The sequence below is a fragment of the Geotrypetes seraphini genome, chromosome 3 (assembly GCF_902459505.1).
Source record: "Geotrypetes seraphini chromosome 3, aGeoSer1.1, whole genome shotgun sequence".
NCBI lineage: Eukaryota > Metazoa > Chordata > Amphibia > Gymnophiona > Dermophiidae > Geotrypetes > Geotrypetes seraphini.
The window spans coordinates 144701244-144718881 of record NC_047086.1 but is presented as its reverse complement, the minus strand read 5'-3'; the positions used below and the strand labels follow the sequence as shown (position 1 = coordinate 144718881).

At 42.2% G+C, this 17638-nt stretch overlaps 1 protein-coding gene across 9 annotated transcripts in view; it reads left to right on the top strand.

Moving 5' to 3' along the window:
* The window catches only part of LOC117356435 (cingulin-like protein 1), a 60499-nt gene extending 43872 nt beyond the window's left edge, over nt 1-16627 (top strand). For 7 of the 9 annotated variants that reach the window (XM_033935630.1, XM_033935636.1, XM_033935629.1 and 4 more), the window contains 3 exons: nt 2328-2486; nt 7272-7439; nt 16246-16627. In XM_033935630.1, the coding sequence (XP_033791521.1) occupies nt 2328-2486; nt 7272-7439; nt 16246-16473 (555 nt within the window). In that variant the 3' untranslated portion in view covers nt 16474-16627. The remainder of the gene's footprint in view (nt 1-2327; nt 2487-7271; nt 7440-16245) is intronic. The other 2 variants (XM_033935634.1, XM_033935637.1) reach the window with 2 other exon arrangements.
* The last annotated feature ends 1011 nt before the right edge of the window (nt 16628-17638 follow it).

Here is a 17638-nt window from a genome sequence, read left to right as displayed (position 1 = left end):
GGAGGGACAGGGAGCCAGAAAGAAAGAAAGGGGGCAGGGTGAAACAAAGAAAAATGGGGCACGGAGAGAGAGAGAGAAAGACAGACATACAGAACGAAAGAGGGCATGGAGAGAGAAAGAAAGAAGGGGGCAGGATGAAAGAAAGAAAGAAATGGGGCACGGAGAGAGAGAGAAAGACATATATACAGAAAGAAAGGGGAATGGAGAGAGAGAAAAGAATGAAGGGGCAGGGTGAAACAAAGAAAAAGTTTGGGGAGGGAATGAGATCTGGAGGAGAGGAAGCATACAGGAGGCTGAAAGAAGGGAAGAAATATTGGATGCACAGTCAGAAGAATAAAGTGCAACCAGAGACTGATGAAATTACCAAAGGTAGGAAAAATGATTTTATTTTCAATTTAGTGATCAAAATATGTCCTTTTTAAGAATTTATATATGCTGTCTAATTTTGCACTATGGCCCCCTTTTACTAAACCGCATTAGCGGTTTTTAGCGCAGGGAGCCTATGAGCGTCGAGAGCAACGTGCGGCATTCAGCGCAGCTCCCTGTGCTAAAAACCACTATCGCGGTTTAGTAAAAAGGGAGGGGATATATTTGTCTATTTTTGTATAATTGTTACTGAGGTGACATTGCATAAAGTCATCTGCCTTGACTCTTTGAAAACCCCCGGAATATAAATGATAATTAACATTTTCTCTGCGTACAGTGTGCTTGTGTTTTTAAAATTTTATTTTTGGTAGATCATTTTGACTTGGCCACAAAAGTAAGGGGGAGGGAGGGGAGCTACTGAAAGACATCTAGTAATCTTTGCAGGCTTGACTGTGCAGAGAATTATTTTTGTAAAATCATGTTTTGTTATGTGACTGGCATTATTTAGACTTTAATTTCTATGAATGAATAGAATGAAAATGATATAAAATTACTTGCTTGTTTTTATGTGCGTGCGCTGAAGGAAAGTGGAGAGAGAGTGGGCTGAGGACGCTGAAGGGAAATGGGGAAGAGAGAGTGGGGAGAAGACGCTGATTTATAAATTGACAATTGTACAGAATATTGTTTCTTTTTATACTTTAATATAATAAGTTCAATATAAAATAATTCAAGGCTTGTGTGGATGGAATCAGGTGGTTTGCGGGGATGGGGACTGAGCTTACAGGGATTACATTACATTACATTACATTAGTGATTTCTATTCCGCTTGTGCCTTGCGGTTCTAAGCGGATTACATTAGAAGATGGCTGGACATTTCCAGGCGATGACAATACAATTATTTGTATAACTTTACAAACTTTGCAAACCTAACTTTACTTAACTTTTCGTACATAACTTTACATATCTTTACGTACATAACTTTACATAACTTTACGTGGAGTTACTTTGTGTTACTTTACATTGTCCTTACCGTGCTTGCATAACTTGCATTAAGTTTACATAATTTATCTTACATAATTTATCTTACATAACTTTACAAGACTTTACGTAGAGTTATTTTATGTTATTTTACCTTATTATTCCAGTACATTGCATAACTTATATTACATGATATTACAAAGCATAACCTTATGTTATATTACAACGCATAACCTTATGTTACTTTACATAATATTACAACGCATAATCTTATGTTACCAAAAAATCGTCTGTTCCTAGGTTGCTATATCTGATTTTTTCGGTATTTGGGGAGACTGTGTTTCTAGATATGAATTGGCTTTACGCCCGATGCAGCTAGATTAGATGTTGCCTATGGGGACGAAGTTGCAGTTGGTTGTGAGTTGCAGTAGGTTATGAAGGTATTTTTTTATTTCTCATTATTTGTTTTATTTTTATTTGTTAATTTGTAAAGTGGTGATTGTTATGTATCAGTTTTTTCAAATTTACATCTACTGTCTTTATATTTTGCAGTGTATTGCAGTGTGTTACAGTTTTTGTGGTGTTGCATTGTATTCAGGGTCTGGTTTCTTGGCGGTTCAGTTTAACTTTTGTCTACATATTTCTATTTTTAGCTTGTGATTATTCCATATTGGGCGAGGGTGTATCTCTGTTCTGTGTGTATGAAAAGAACATAGTTTTCATTTGGCATTGACAGCAGGATCAATTGACTGTGGGATCTGGCTTGTTTAGTTTTACAATGTATGTGTTGGTGTTCTAGTGCTCACTGCAGTATTTAAGATGCTGCCTTTTCCTAGGTACACTCATGTTGTGCGATATGTGGATTGTTACTAAAAATCATATTTTTCATATAGATGGGGGGGTGTCAAAAAATGATGGGCCCCAGGTGTCACATATACTAGGTACGCCACTGGTTAGAAGTGATGATTTATTTGGCATTTTAGGAGCAATGCATTAAGGAAGAGAATCTTACATCTCATTCTTCGAGCATCACCCAGCTTCTGACTGTGAAAGACCATGGAGAGCAATTGCAGAGTGAACTCAAAAGGCAACAAGCGCTCCTGGAAGAGGAAAAAAGTAATTTTAAGGACTGTATGGAAAAGGTAATCCCTGTCTACAGTGATTTCTTTACATTCGCAATCATTGTCATGTATATAATTATGCCACCAAAACAAAATGTCTGCAGAGGAATATTTAATTAAAACAGACTTAATTATGCTGTGATTTCATTCTTCAATAAGGAAGGCAAAAAATGAGAAGACTATTTTCCTTATTTTGACGCTGACTAAAGAATTGTTTGCAAGTATGTTAGAATGAGAAATACAAGAAGTGATCCAATGGAATGGTAAGCTAAACATTGCTTTTATGTAAATTTGATCAGCATAGGCCTAATATTTAAAAGCAATTTATCCAAGGGTGGGGATGGACTGCCCTGTGTTCAGGCAATTAGGGGGTACGATCTTACCTTTGAACTGCAGGTTATTGCATTACTGTAGTTTAAAAAATTCTTCTTTCAATTGAGACATCTGAGGTCAATACATTCAGTACGAACAACTAATAGCTTTAGACAGGGCAGGATTAAAGGGTAGACCCAGTAGGCACTTGCCTAGGGCCCGAAACTGTCAGGGGGGCCTGCTGAAGGAGGGCAAACAGACGACTCACCTTTTCAAATTTTTTTTTTTTTTTCAAACACCCCCCCAGCATTGGCAACATAGGTCCTCCTCCGTTCCCCCCAGCATCGACAGTGAGGTGCAGGAAGGTGCCCGCGATGACAGCATCTGCTGGCTCTGCTCAAAAGAAGTAAGTGACGTCAGAGGGGGATGGACCGGCAGACGCAGTCATCACGGGACCTTATTGTGAACAATTCCTCTGCTCTAAGGGAGTCTGGAAGTGGGGAGGATTAATGTTTGATGTAAGAGAATTGTGCGGGAAGCCCTGATAAGATAGCGAAAGAGCGATATCATAGTGCTTCAATTAATAATGTCTTCCTTTAGGTGGTTTTAGCTATGTGGAGGAGCGAAACTGGAACAAATAAGAAAGATTGGAAGGGCTAAGGATGGGGAATATTCTTTTTATTTTTATTTCTTTAAATCAGGAGCGTTAAAAAGTTGAGAGTAAATAAGGAATGACAGCAAGTTCCTTTCCCTACCTCTCAGCTGTTTTCTAGGGTAGGTTATTGGTCTCATAAACGTAAAATGGAAATAAAAACTCATGGTAGGACTGAGGCCTAGGCAAAATGGACCCAAACAACATGGACCCCTCCTCACCCTAATCACCCCGAGAAAGTCCCTAAACCCCTGCTTGCCCTGTTGTCTGTTAGGTTGTAAGTTCTACTAAGGCGGGATCATCTCTTTATTATGTTGTTATACAGCACTGCGTATGCCTATCAGCGCTATAGCAATGTTAAATAGTAGTAGTAGATATGCTAGTTCATTGGCTCTCGAGTGATTTATACATCGATAAATTAGATGCTGGCAGAAAGAGGGATTTGGGAGAAGGTTGCAAGTCATGCGAGCTACCCCTATGTGCAGAGCTCTTGTCTGTTCTCCACCCTCTTCTGTTTTCTTCCAGGCTGAAGAAGAATCATCAAGCAGTACTTCTTAACTGCTGTTTCATCATTTTCAGGTTTTTCTCTGCAACAAGACCCATATAGGACTCCCTTCGTGACAGTTTTATAATGTATTTACATCATGTTGGGGGAGGGGGCCCACCAATGGTTACTCCTGCCCTAGAAAAAACACTTTAGTGCCTGGCCCTAGTGCTGACAAGTTACCACATTTCCTTAACTTGGGTGTCTGTGACTTCTTGGGTTCAGATACTTGTAGTGACAGTAGTGCAGGCAGTGGATGAAAGGAAGAGGATGAGGAAAGTAGATGAGGAAAGCAGAAACCAGAGAAGACAAAGGCAGAAATAAAGGTTCTATTTATTTATTTTTTTGCTTTAAGGGACATGCGTCAATGTTTCTGTAATGTTGCATTGTATGCAGAGTCCAGCTTCTTGGTGGTTCAGTTTAACCTTTGTCTACGTATTTCTATTTTATTCCCCTTTTTACAAAACTGTAGAGTGTTTTTTAGCACCAGCCATGGTGGTAACAGCTCCGATGCTCAGAATTTTATGAGCGTCTGAGCTATTAACACAGTGGCTAAAAACTGCACTACAGTAAAAGGGGGAGGGGTTAGTTTGTGATTACCTATTCCATACTAGGCAGAGGTGTTTTCTGTGTTCTGTGTGTTCAAAAGACATGGTTTTCTGTTAGGCTTGACAGTGCAGGATTGATCTGTACTAGTCTGGCTTATTTAGTTTTACAGTGGGTGTATTGATGTTATACTGCTCCCTGCAATATGTAAGATGCTGCCTTTTCCTAGGTACACTCTTGTGCAATGTGTGGATTGTTACTAAAAATCATGTTTTTCGTACAGATGGGGGGGTGTAAAAAAATGATTGGCCCCGGGTGTCACATATGCTAGGTACACCACTGTGCTGGGGGCGGGGGATAGGGCTTGGGGGCCCAGTGTACTTGTGTGCCTAGGGGCCCTCGAAGAATTAATCCTGCCCTGGCATTAGAAATGTTCAAACCATTCTGCTTTCCTATATTGATTACTGTAACTCCCGCTAGGTGGGCTAACAGAGAAGATGTATATAGGAAATTGCAGTTATTGCAAAATACAGCTGCCAGGCTAATTTTTCAGTCTGGCAAGTTTGAGAGATTTGCCCTGTTGTTAAGGGAACTATATAGGTTACCAGTGAAGCAAAGAGTACAATTTATGATTGTATGTATGATTAATAAGGCAATTTATGGTCTTAGTTCATCTGATTTAATTGCTGGGGGGGTTGAGAATTATGCTCATAAATTGGACTCTTTTGAAAATACAAAGGACCTTCAAAAAGTTTCCACACGTTCGGTTTTTTATAACGCTATTTATTAAATATCTCAAAAGCAAATTACCTCACTTTTCCACAGGTGAGCCAGCTTGCCTGACTGACTAAGTCACATGACTTTCTATGTCACGCCCTCATACCACTTCTCTTGCCCCAACCATTTCCTGCGAAAATATGAAAGTGCTGAAATATTTTGAAGGACCCTTGTATATTAGTAGTAAGTACCTAACTCTTCAATCAAAATTTGACTAAACTCTTACATTCAGGAGCATAAAAAGTTGAGTGGGGAAAAAGTTTAGGAGTTTAATACTAATTTTTAGCACCGAGATTCACAAATTAGGCTCTTAAATCTAGGCAAATGGCAGGTGTAAATTTATAAGCATAATGGGGTAGATATTCAAAGTGATTGAAATGACCAGGAGAAGCTTCTGACTATTTAAATTACTTGTTCGGGGCTGTCAGGGGATATTTAGCAGCACTTAACCGCTGCTGAGCAATCCCACTAACCACCGCGCTAAAACCAGCTAGTTTGTGGGCAGTCCAGAGGTGGAGTTAGGGTGCAGCAGAAGTTAGACTGTTAGCGACAATTTTCAGTCCGCTAACCAGCTGAGCAGAGACTCACAGCCCCCTTCTAATCCCCCCTCTCCCTCCCTTCCTTTCCCTGGAAGTATAGAAGCTGCCCCCCTTCAAAACCTCTTCCCTCCCTCTCATTCCGTTAGAAACTCCCCCTTCTAATTCCATACCATCCCTTTCCCTAGGGTTAGAAGGGCCAACTGAGCCAACCCCTGTGAGTACTGCAAGACTCGCTAATGAGTAATGATTCTTTAAAAAAGAGGCACTTAAGAACATAAGCAATGCTTCCGCTGGGTCAGACCTGAGGTCCATCATGCCCAGCAGTCTGCTTACGCGGCGACTCAACAGGTCCAGGATCTGTGCAGTAATCCTCTATCTATACCCCTCTATCCCCTTTTCCAGCAGGAAATTGTCCAATTCTTTCTTGAACCCCAGTATTGAACTCTGCCCTATTACGCCCTCTGGAAGCGCATTCCAGGTGTCCACCACACGTTGGGTAAAGAAGAACTTCCTAGCATTTGTTTTGAATCTGTCCCCTTTCAACTTTTCCGAATGCCCTCTTGTTCTTTTATTTTTCGAATGTTTGAAGAATCTGTCCCTCTCTACTCTCTCTATGCCCTTCATGATCTTGTCTCTATCATATCCCCTCTAAGTCTCCTCTTCTCCAGGGAAAAGAGACCCAGATTTTCCAATCTCTCAGCGTATGAAAGGTTTTCCAAACCTTTTATCAGATGTGAGCTCTCCTCTGAACCCTCTCGAGTATCGCCATATCCTTCTTAAGGTACGGCGACCAATATTGGACGCAGTACTCCAGATGTTTACGCATCATCGCCCGATACAATGGCAGGATAACTTCTTTCGTTCTGATTGTAATACCCTTCTTGATTATGCCTAGCATTCTATTTGCCTTCTTAGCAGCCGCTGCGCACTGTGCTCTCGGCTTCATTGTCATGTCCACCATTACCCCCAAGTCCCTTTCTTGGATACTCTCATTTAATAACATCCCTCCCAATGTATAGTTGTACCTCGGGTTTCTGTTTCCCACATGTAATACTTTACATTTCTCAACGTTGAACTTCATCTGCCATCTCGTTGCCCATTCCCCTAGTTTGTTCAAGTCCCTTTGCAATTCTTCACAGTCCACTTAGCTTTGATTCTCAACAGGGACTGCCATCGTTTCATTCAACTACTCTTAACTTCCTCAGAGGATTCAACATGAATTGCCCATTGAAACATGCTATATGTTTGTTCTTTCAGTTCAGTTAGTTCTGCTGTTCTGCAGTGGCCATATAAGAAAATGTCATTTTGGAACATGTATATGATGAGGCAATGGCACTTTCTACGTGCAAAACAGGCTTTATTTATAGAAATATCTTTATGAAATTATCCCCTACATATTTGCTTTATTTTTGTGTTTGTATTCTTGTTTCCTCAAGATTCACATTCTGGATAAAAGAAACACATCACTAGCCTTTAATGTTGCCACAGCGTCTAGTCAAATAGCAGAACTGAAAGCTTTGCTGGCCAAGGAGGAACAAGATAATACTCAGCTCAGGAGAGATAAGACCTTGTTGGTAGATCTTGCATCTAATTTGCAGACGCAGGTACTGTGATACATAATGCCGTGTGATTATCTGAACTGTGACCTTTAAATGACCATTCATGTTTTAGAATCCATAAATTGCTACTTAGGGCTAGATTCACAAAGCAAACTGATCGGTTTGCGATGCGATCTTCCTCAGACCCGATTCACTAACCTCTCCTGCGATCCGCTTCCGATCCATGCATACAAATTAGGGGAAATGGCATGCAAAGTAGGCAGGGACGCGATTCACTAAACTGAAGAAGGAAGACCGATTGGGCTTGCCGAGCCGAAGTGAAGCGACTGCTGAGGACCAGTCTCTTCACTTCTTACCGACTCTCCTGCCATTTAAAACCACGGGCTGGCAATACACTTTTACAGAATACATAAAAAAGGAATTCTTCCTTTTTTATATATTCTGTAAAAATTGCCAGCCCATGGTTTTAACCTGCCCCCCCCTGCCGATGCACCCCCTGCGCCAATGCACCCCCTCCCATGCCGATGCCCCACATAAGGCAGGAGGGATGCCAACTCCTGGCCCGGCCCACCTCCCTCCCTGTAGCTAAGCTCTAGGCCGGCAAGCCAGCCGGGCCCACCCCCTCCCTGTACCTTTCAAATCGTTGGGAGCAGGAGGGGTGCTCGGTCCCTCCTGCTCCTCCAGCCTAGCTGCCGGCCCACCCCCTCCCTGTATCTTTAAAATTGTTGGGAGCAAGAGGGGTGCTCGGTCCCTCTTTCTCCAGCCTCCTGCGCAACAATGACGGCCTTAGGCCATGCCCCAATGTATCATCCGATGCATGGGGAGGTACCTAAGGCCATGATTGGCTAAGGCACCTCGGGCTCCTCCCTTGGGAGGGGCCTGGGGCACCTCAGCAAATCAGGGACTTCTTTAGGGAGGAGCGAAGGGGCTCGAGGTGCCTCAGCCAATCAGGGCCTTTGGCCCCCTCCCGTGCATCAGATGATGCATTGGGGCATGGAGGCTGACAGCAGCAGGCTCACCTCATTGCCACTGCCAGCCCCCTAAAGATTCAAATTGCAGTGCTGGAGGAGGTAGGTAGGCATTGGGAGTCGGGAGAGCCAGATGTGTAAGCCGGACAGGATCATATCATCTCCATCCCTCAGTTTTTCATTTTTCATCTTCCTTGGTCTTCTTCGTATCTCTTCCTAGTGGCTCACTGGTGGATGAAATGTGACTCTGCCTCTCCTATTATATGGGCCATTGCAATGTGAGCTGCTCCTTCTGTCCTGCTTAGCTAGTGCAGCGACTTGATACGCTCTCATGTTTATATGTTTGGCAGAAACAAAGATATGGGGGGGGTGGCTGGAAGCAGCTTAATAGTGACAATAGTGGTGACCCTGGGACTATTTTCTATAGCCTTGTATATCTCTGGCTCGGCCCAAAATTGGACCAACTGCCCACCTCCATCCCACTGTCCTCTGGCCCCACTCTGCATCTTGAATATTCAAGTAAAGTTCTGGGAGTTATCATTGACTCTACACTTTCCTTCAACGATCACCTCAACTCCCTAGTAAAAAAATGTTTCTTCAGCCTTCACATGCTGAGGAAAGTGAGATCCTGTTTCCATCAAAAACACTTTGCCTTCCTTGTCCAATCCACCATCCTTTCCAGACTAGACTACTGCAACTCTATCTACCTAAGCCTAACAAAGAAAAACCTTCAAAGACTCCAGCGGATTCAGAATACCGCTGCTAAGCTTATCTTCACAAAAAGCAAATTCGACCACATCTCACCGCTTTTGTCCAAGCTCCACTGGCTTCCGATAATCTCCAGAGTCCATCCACTTCAAATGTGCCTGCCTCACTTTCAAGATCCTACACGGCATCCTCCCTCCCTTCATTCCTCTTTCTTGGAACTCCTCTAACCCCAATTCCGCCAGATCCACCCAAAAACTATAAAAGACGTTTCTCTTGTAGGAAAACTAGGTTCTTCCCTCCCTTTCAGAATCACTCAGCTCTAGGAGAGAGGTGGGCTGGGCCAGGCCTGGCAAGAGGTGTACTGGCCCCATGGGATTAATCTTGCCCTGGCTCTGGGTAGGACTGGAATGAGTTAAAAACAAACATTCATTCCCCGGCACCCTCCAGAAGCTCAGAGGCACAGAAAGCTCAAGTGGAACATAAATCCTTCCTAAAGCCCTCTACTGGCAAGTCAGCACTGCCAGCGAAGCGAAAGTGCGTGGACGTCACTTGTACAAGAAGGTCTCCTGAGGGATTCCTAAAGAGGTTCTCCAGGGGCTCAGATCAGGTGTTTGACTCTGATTTTCTGACCCTCATGTATGAGGCCTGTGTAAAGTACAATCTGCAGACCCAGCTGAGGCTGTGCCTGTTAGCCCACAGGAGAGTTTATCCCTTCAGAATCTGGTTCCTTTTCAAGAAAAGGGAACATGGGAGCCTGAGGTCCAGTCAGAGAAGGATTGGGATTATTTGAGATCCAGGTCTATGCCTCTTCTCTCCAGAAGTGCCTCCTCTATAGGAGACATAGGTTCTCATGAGGGCGAGGATAGCCAGGAGGCTGTAGCAGCCCTAAACCAGGGAGAAAAACTGACATTGTGCAGGCTCATTAAGACTTAAATGAAATCATTGCAGTCTCTCTATGGGAACTGGATTTAGAGGTTCCGCAAATTGCCTTGACACAGCAATCACTGCTCAGCAGCTCCAAGACCAAGACAACATTTTTTCCTTCACATCCTAAGATCACCATGATGCTAACTGAGCATTGGGAAATGCCAGAGGGGGCCCTTGAAAGGGACTAGTGTGATGTCTAAGCTGTATACCATGGCTCACGATTTTCAGAAACTGTTTAAGCCACCTAGGGTGAATTCCTTGGTGCACAGGTTACAAAGCATACTTTACTTCCCAGCGAAGGCGGTGTGATCCTAAAAGATGCTCAGGACCACAGACTGAATCCAATTTTCAAAAGGCAATTTGAAGCTTTGGCTTTAGGTCTTAAGGCAGCAGCTTCCTTTGTAATATCTGCCTGCCATAAAATGCTACACCAGGCTCCAACTTTGGAGGCAAGAACCTACTCCCAGATGGTTCTTTCGGGGGTGAATTATGTCGCAGATGCTATGTATGACGTGTTTAGAGTAATGAGTAAAGCGTCTGCATATTCTGTTTCCACCCGCAGGATGCTTTGGATCAGACAATGGACAGGAGATTTGACATCTAAAGCCATGTTAAGCAAGCTGCCCTTTAAGCGACAGATGCTTTTTGCCAAAGGGCTAGACGACCTTATGGCTAGTGTAATGGACATAAGTGTAATGGGGACAGTGAAAAACAATGATGGTCCCCTAATGAACCCCAGTTTGGTGATATCACCAGTCACGGGTTTAGGGTCTGAGATTTTCACAATATTTATTTAATTGTAAGCTTAACTGTGATTATAGAAGGTATTGTTTAAACACAGTATCACAGGATATTTAATATATATCTCTCCATATTAAAGTGTCTAGTGTAATGGACAGGCATCTTAAGTCTCTCCCGGACAGCCTAGGCAGTCTTCAGTGAACTTCTCTTCACAGAGGTCATTTCAAGGAAGTAAGCAGAGGTTTGGTGCCTCTGGACGAAACACCACATCAGCTGCCATTTGGCATCCGATTCCAAGAATGATGCCAAATCCCTCTCTGCTCTTCCCCGGATAAGTGGGAGGCTTGTAGAGTATCAAGAGGCCTGGGAATGGATTTGCACAGACCAGTGGGGGCTGGACATCATTAAAGGAGATACAAGCTCAAATTTTTTTAGCCACCTTGAAATTTTTTCATAGATTCCCTGTTGAGAGGCTAGAGAAAGCAGCCAGGGTATGAGCAATGGTGCAACGACTGCTGCAGATCTGGGCAATGGAATAAGTTCCAGAGGTCAAAACAAGCTCGGGCAGATACTCTATATCAGGGCTGCCCAAGTCCAGTCCTCGAGATCTACTGGCAGGCCAGGTTTTCAGAATATCCACAATGAACATGCATGAGAGAGATTTGCATACCAAGAAGGCAGTGCAGGCAAAACTCTCTCATGCATATTCATTGTGGATATCTTGAAAACCTGGCCTGCCAGTAGATCTCGAGGACCGGACTTGGGCATCACTGCTCTATATACTTCATTGGGCCAAAGAAAGATTCAGATGACTGGAGGCCAATTCTGGATCTCAAGTCAGACAATGCAGCCTTAAAAGTGCCCAAGTTCCATATGGAGACAGTAAGATCAGTTATTGCCTCAGTTGCTCCGGGGGAATATCTAGCCATTCTGTATCTGACAGAGACTTACTTACATATTCCCATTTTTCTGGTTCACAGAAGGTTTCTCGGATTCCATGTACAGGAGAAACATTTTCAGTTCTCAGCACTCCCATTTGGACTTGCAATGACACCATGCACGTTTACCAAGGTAATGGTAGTGGCAGTAGTACATTTGCACAGAGCCAGGATTCAGGTTCATCCATACCTAGATAACTGGCTCATCAGGGCTGCATCCCAGGCAGAAGACCTCAGGGCAGTAAGGTAAGTCATCTGCCTCTTGTAGGAAATGGTCTAGATCACAGGTGTCGAAGTCGGTCCTCAAGTGCCGCAATCCAGTCGGGTTTTCAGAATTTCCCCAATGAATATGCATTGAAAGCAGTGCATGCACATAGATCTCATGCATATTCATTGGGGAAATCTTGAAAACCCAACTGGATTGCGGCCCTCGAGGATCGACTTTGACACCCCTGGTCTAGATCATCAATTTTGGAAAGAGTCATCTGGATCGCTCGCAATCCTTGGAGTACTTGGAGATTGTATTTAACATGGCAGAGAGTCATGTCTTTCTTCCGGAATCTTGCAAGCAAAAGCTGAGGTGGCAGATTTTAGAGATTCTAATAATGCCAGCCCAATGGCGTGGCATTATTAACAGTTATTGGGGGATCTATGGTGGCAACAATAGAGGTGGTACTGTGGGTGAAAGCTCATCTCCAACCTCTCTAGAATGCACTATTGTCCCACTGGTCACCGCAGATGGTCTCATTTCAGAATCCTTTGAGATGGACAGTGGAAGCCCGTCAAAGTTTGCTATGGTGGCTAAGGCTGTAGACTGTCCAAGGGATTGCCTCTATGCATAGCAACATGGGTGATCCCGACTACAGATGCCAGCCTTTACAGCTGGGAAGGTCACGGCTGCCAGTGATATTTTTGCCGAGTTTAAAGTAAAGTGAATCAAACGGTTATCCCACCCCGTCCCTAAAGCAGCCTTCTGGCAAAACAGTTTTTGGCCATCGTCAGACAGGGCAGAAGCTGTTTGCCTGAAGAAGCCACAGATACATTCTTGTGTCTGCTTGAGCATTACTGGGACAGCATGTTTTCTGTTTAAGTTTCAACAATGACAACATTTAAAGGCAACTAATTCATTTAGTAATGCCCTAAATGGGACTTTTCAGTAGTTCACTTTTTTCAACAACAACAAAAATTCTAAGTTTGGACAGTTACTAACAACAACTAAGAGTTATATTTGCTAACAGCAATCATACAACAACTAGTTTTGACTTGTGTCTGCTAACTGCATTCATTCATCTAACGTCAGCTGTGTCATAGGAGTGAGGAGGTTTTTATGCCAATGAGGTCACCTACACCTCTCTAATTTTGAGAAGGTCTGTTCCTAAAAGAGGGTCTGAGGCTTTTCCTCCTGTTACACACTGTGCATCAGTTCCCAGTTTGATTCAATTAAATTGATCACGGCTTTCTAGATTTTTTAAATATAATTTCAGCTGTGTAAGGGTTATTTATAGTGAACCCCACTATTTACCCTTCTCCATCCATAATAATAAAAGGCTAAGCACGCATGCACTTTTCAAAGATCGTGATTCCTGGTGGCGTGAGATGTGCTTCTGTGTCACACCTCACGGCGCCTGCGCTAGCTGGAGGCGCGTGTTCCAGAGACTCCTCCCTCCCACTGCCGCTGCTCTTCAAAGCGGCCTGCTGAGGTTCGCCAGCCGCTCTCCACCTTCCCGATGCAGAAAAAAAAGCAAATCCAGGTAGGACGGAGGCTGCGATCGGCAGCAACTGCTGCTACTCCTCCATCCGCCTAGTTCCTCTCCGCCGGCCCCAGCCAGCAGCCCCCTCCACCCCGTTCTGATCACGAGGGAGACCGTGCAAAGGGAAATGCAAGGGGAAGGGGAAAGGGAGGAAGCATCTCTAGCACCCGTTAATATAACGGGCTTAAAGAGCTAGTTGAGAATATTGACCATTTAACCCTACTCTCTGTTTTCTATCTTATAGCCAGCTCTTAATCCACAATAGGATATTACTCCCTATTCCATGACATTCCTCCGGAATCTTTCATGAGGTACTTTGTCAAATGCCTTTTGAAAATCCAGACACCAAGTATTGATCAGCTCATCTCTATCCACATGTTTATTTACCCCTTCAAAAGAAATGTAGTAGGTTAGTGAGGCAAGATTTCCCTTGTCTAAATCTATGTTGACTTTGTCTCACTAATCCATGCTTAAGTATATTTTCTGTAATTTTGAGCTTTATAATAGTCTCTACTATTAGAGGTCTACAAATTTGAAATCGCAGTATTTTATAGAATTCAGTATGTTTATGTTTGTTTATTTTAGATTTGATATACCGCTCCTGCATTTTACTGACCTAAGCAGTAAATACGTCAGGGCCTGTGATTTTTCATTGATTTTTAATCACTTTTTAAATTTCCTTTCCCAGTAGTGGCCTATTCATCTTAGGGTAAATGAGGCGTATGTGGTGTTCTCCTCTCATTCTAGAATTTTCCTTCATTTGAAAAAATGCTCATTTCCTGTCCTTTAACACCACGGAGATATTTAAACTTCTCAATCATATCCCCTCTCTCTTGCCTTTCTTCCAGAGTACTGTATACATATTGAAGTCCATAAGTCTGTCCCCATATACTTTATGGCAAAGACCACTAACCAATTTTGTAGCAGCCCTCTGGAACGACTCCATCCTATTTATATCTTTTTGAAGGTGTGGTCTCCAGAATTGCACACAGTATTCCAAATGGGTCCTCACCAGAGACTTATACAACAGCATTATCACCTCATCCCTCCTCTTAAGCACCTGAGCATCATTCTGGCTTTGACTATCACCTTTTCTACCTGTGTTGCCATCTTAAAATCATCAGATACAGTAGCCCCCAAGTCTTGCTCTTCTTTCATACACAGAAGTACTTCCCCCCTATATTATACTGTTCTTTTGGATTTTTGCAGCCCAAGTGCATGACATTGCATTTTTTTTAGCATTAAACCTTAGTTGCCAGTTACTTGGAACACCAGTCTTAGGATCATATATTATTAGCAAATATAGTTCTCTACCCTTGAGGAGTAGTGGCTCGTGGCCAGCAGGGGGTGCTGGTTATGGGACAGTAATGGGAATGGATGTCAGGACATGATAAGTGCAGTATTTTTTGTGGAATTTTTCTACAAAAGCGCCTGTTTTTCGTATGATTCTGGGTAATTCTAGTTAGATAAACATATGTGTCAGTTAGGGACACGCCCAGTGGAAACGTACGAAAACAAGGGTGAATAAAATTCTAAATATAATGTAGCTAAGGCCAGAGAAAAACACACTAAGGATTAATATAAGGGAAAGCATAATAATATCTGTTTATGTACTTTGCTGTTGAGCCAAATCATGATTACATGGAATCCATTTTGAGTTGAGGAATCCATTTTGTGTGTCCAGGTCTTTGTTCTCAGCAGCGTGGTGTTAATTAATACCACATGTGCTTGCTTTAGACTGGTAAAGAAGGCTAACGTGTCCCAAATTGAATTAAATATAGGTTTGAATGCAAATGATGTATGGAAGGCTTGGCCAAGCAAGTGACTGGAGTGATTTATGTATGGCTGTGTAGTTTGAACAAAAGGAATAAGTTTTGAAAAGCATATTTAGATGTTTTTGCAGCCTGGGGAAATCCTACAGCAGCATCTGGAAGTAATTAGAGTCAGTCTCAAGCATAGGAAGGGGGGCATTGGAAGCCCACGCTTAGCACTGTGTCGGTGTAACATGAAGCTGTCAGCACCCTCCTTCAGGCTAACAACTTTGCAGCATTTTGTGTGGATGAAACTTAGGGCTGAGGACTTTTCAGCACCATGTTAATGATTGTAGATTCTCTTGCATAATGTTATAATGTTACTTTAGAAATCAAAAGTAAGTTTCTAAAACTGCCTAACTTGGAAACATGGAGGAATGTTTCCTTTGTCTAAACTTTTAAGACCACCTCTTTGGTGAATTGTTATTGGTTGTTATACTGATGATGTCACGGAGCTAAAAGTTATATAATAGAATGAAATGAGATATGAAATCGAGACCGTTATGAGAAGGCCAGCATTTGGCCATTATGACGATCTCCCATTAGCGCAACCGTTAAGCAATTATGCTGACGCTTTTAATCTCATAATGGAAAAATAGAAACAATAATTCAATAAATCTTGGTTATAATTTTTGAAACCTTGCGCTGGTGTCATTTTGCATGTATTATTATTTTCAAACCTGAAGCTTTCACAAAGGCGTCGATGTCCCTTGCTCACCCTGCACCAATGCTCCCTGTAAGGATTGGCTGGCTACATGCAAATTTTTCTCATGTGAGCAACTAGTTCCTCCCCCAATTTTTTTGTGTGAGCAACAATTTTAAAAACCAACAATTTTGCAGATTTCCAAATGTTTTTGTGAGCAACTATGTAAAATCTGTGAGCGATGCTCCTAGAATGTATGGCCACACAGTTTCAAACCTGGATACTACATATTTTTTTAAACTGTAAAAAAAATCCCTAAACCCTGATTCGTCTGTTGACTTACATTTGTTTACTTTCACTACAGCTATCCAACAAGGAAAAAGAACTACTTCAAACTTCAACAAGGATAGAGAAACTCAATGAAGATGTTTCAGCCCTAATATCAAAGCATAATCTGCATCACTCTTTAGAGCCAGAGGGGTGGCAGGAGATATATGGCATAACACATTCGATAAGGAGTCCATCCATATCAACAAGTAACCTGGTAGCAGGACTGGACCGCAGAATTATAGATATTGAAATAAGCAAATAAACTCTATACTTCAGTGCTCACTAATGCTCTTGTCTAATCATATTAATGTGCAAATGCAACCATTGCTTTCACTGATTTATAACATAGTAAATGATGGCAGATAAAGACCTGAACGGTCCATCCATTAGTTATTCTCATTAAAAATACATGATTAAATTAACTTGTCTCTTCTTTGATATTTCTGGGCCATAGACTAAAGTCCACCTGGTATTGTCCTAGGTTCCAACTGCTGAAGTTGCCATCTAAGCTCACTCCAGCCTATTCAACCACTCCGTTGTTTGCAGGATATCTATTGGCTAGTAATGTCCTCATAGTCCAAGTTAGTGGAGTTCCCACTTATGCCCTCCCCAACCCATCCTACACCGAAGCACCATATATGGGACACAAACCATACAAGTCTGTTCAATACCGGCCTTAGTTCTTTAATTTATACCATTTGTTTTCTAATTAGAGATCCTCTGTGTTTATCCCACGCTTTTTTGAATTCCATCACTGTTTTCCTCTCCACCACCTTCCTCGGGAAGACATACCAGGCATCCACCATCTTCTCCATGAAAAATAATTTCCTAATATTACTCCTAAGTCTTCCTCCTGCAACCTCAAGTTATGCCCTCTAGTGTTAGGATAAAACAGGGGAAACAAAACCACAAACTCAAAAGTGCAGAACAAAGGTGGAATTGTCCCAATCAGAATGGTGCACAAAAAAGTGTCTTTCAATTCATCTGATAAAGCCTTTATTCATCCAAATTTCATAAAATGACTTTATGACTCGACATGCGCATGTTTCGGCTTTATTGATTGTTTCATGCAATGAATTGTTTTATATTTGTTTTGCATTATGAATTGCTATGATTATCCTTTGATACATTCTCTGATGGTTGCTTTATACCATAAATAGATTGTAACCTACCCTCTCTAACTGAATTCCATATGTATTTTTCATACAGTTCTTCACTGTCAGTTTAATTTCCATCCTATAAATTCACATAGAATTTTTCTTTTTTCAACCATCTTTATTTTCTCTTCTTTATTAATTTCCAGGTACTTTAGTTAGATTGTGAGCCTTCGGGAAAGTAAGGGAATTTTTTAAGTACCTTCTTACTTCTCATTTATAATCTTAATATATATTTTCTTCAAACCGCTTAGAACCTAACGGATGTAGCGG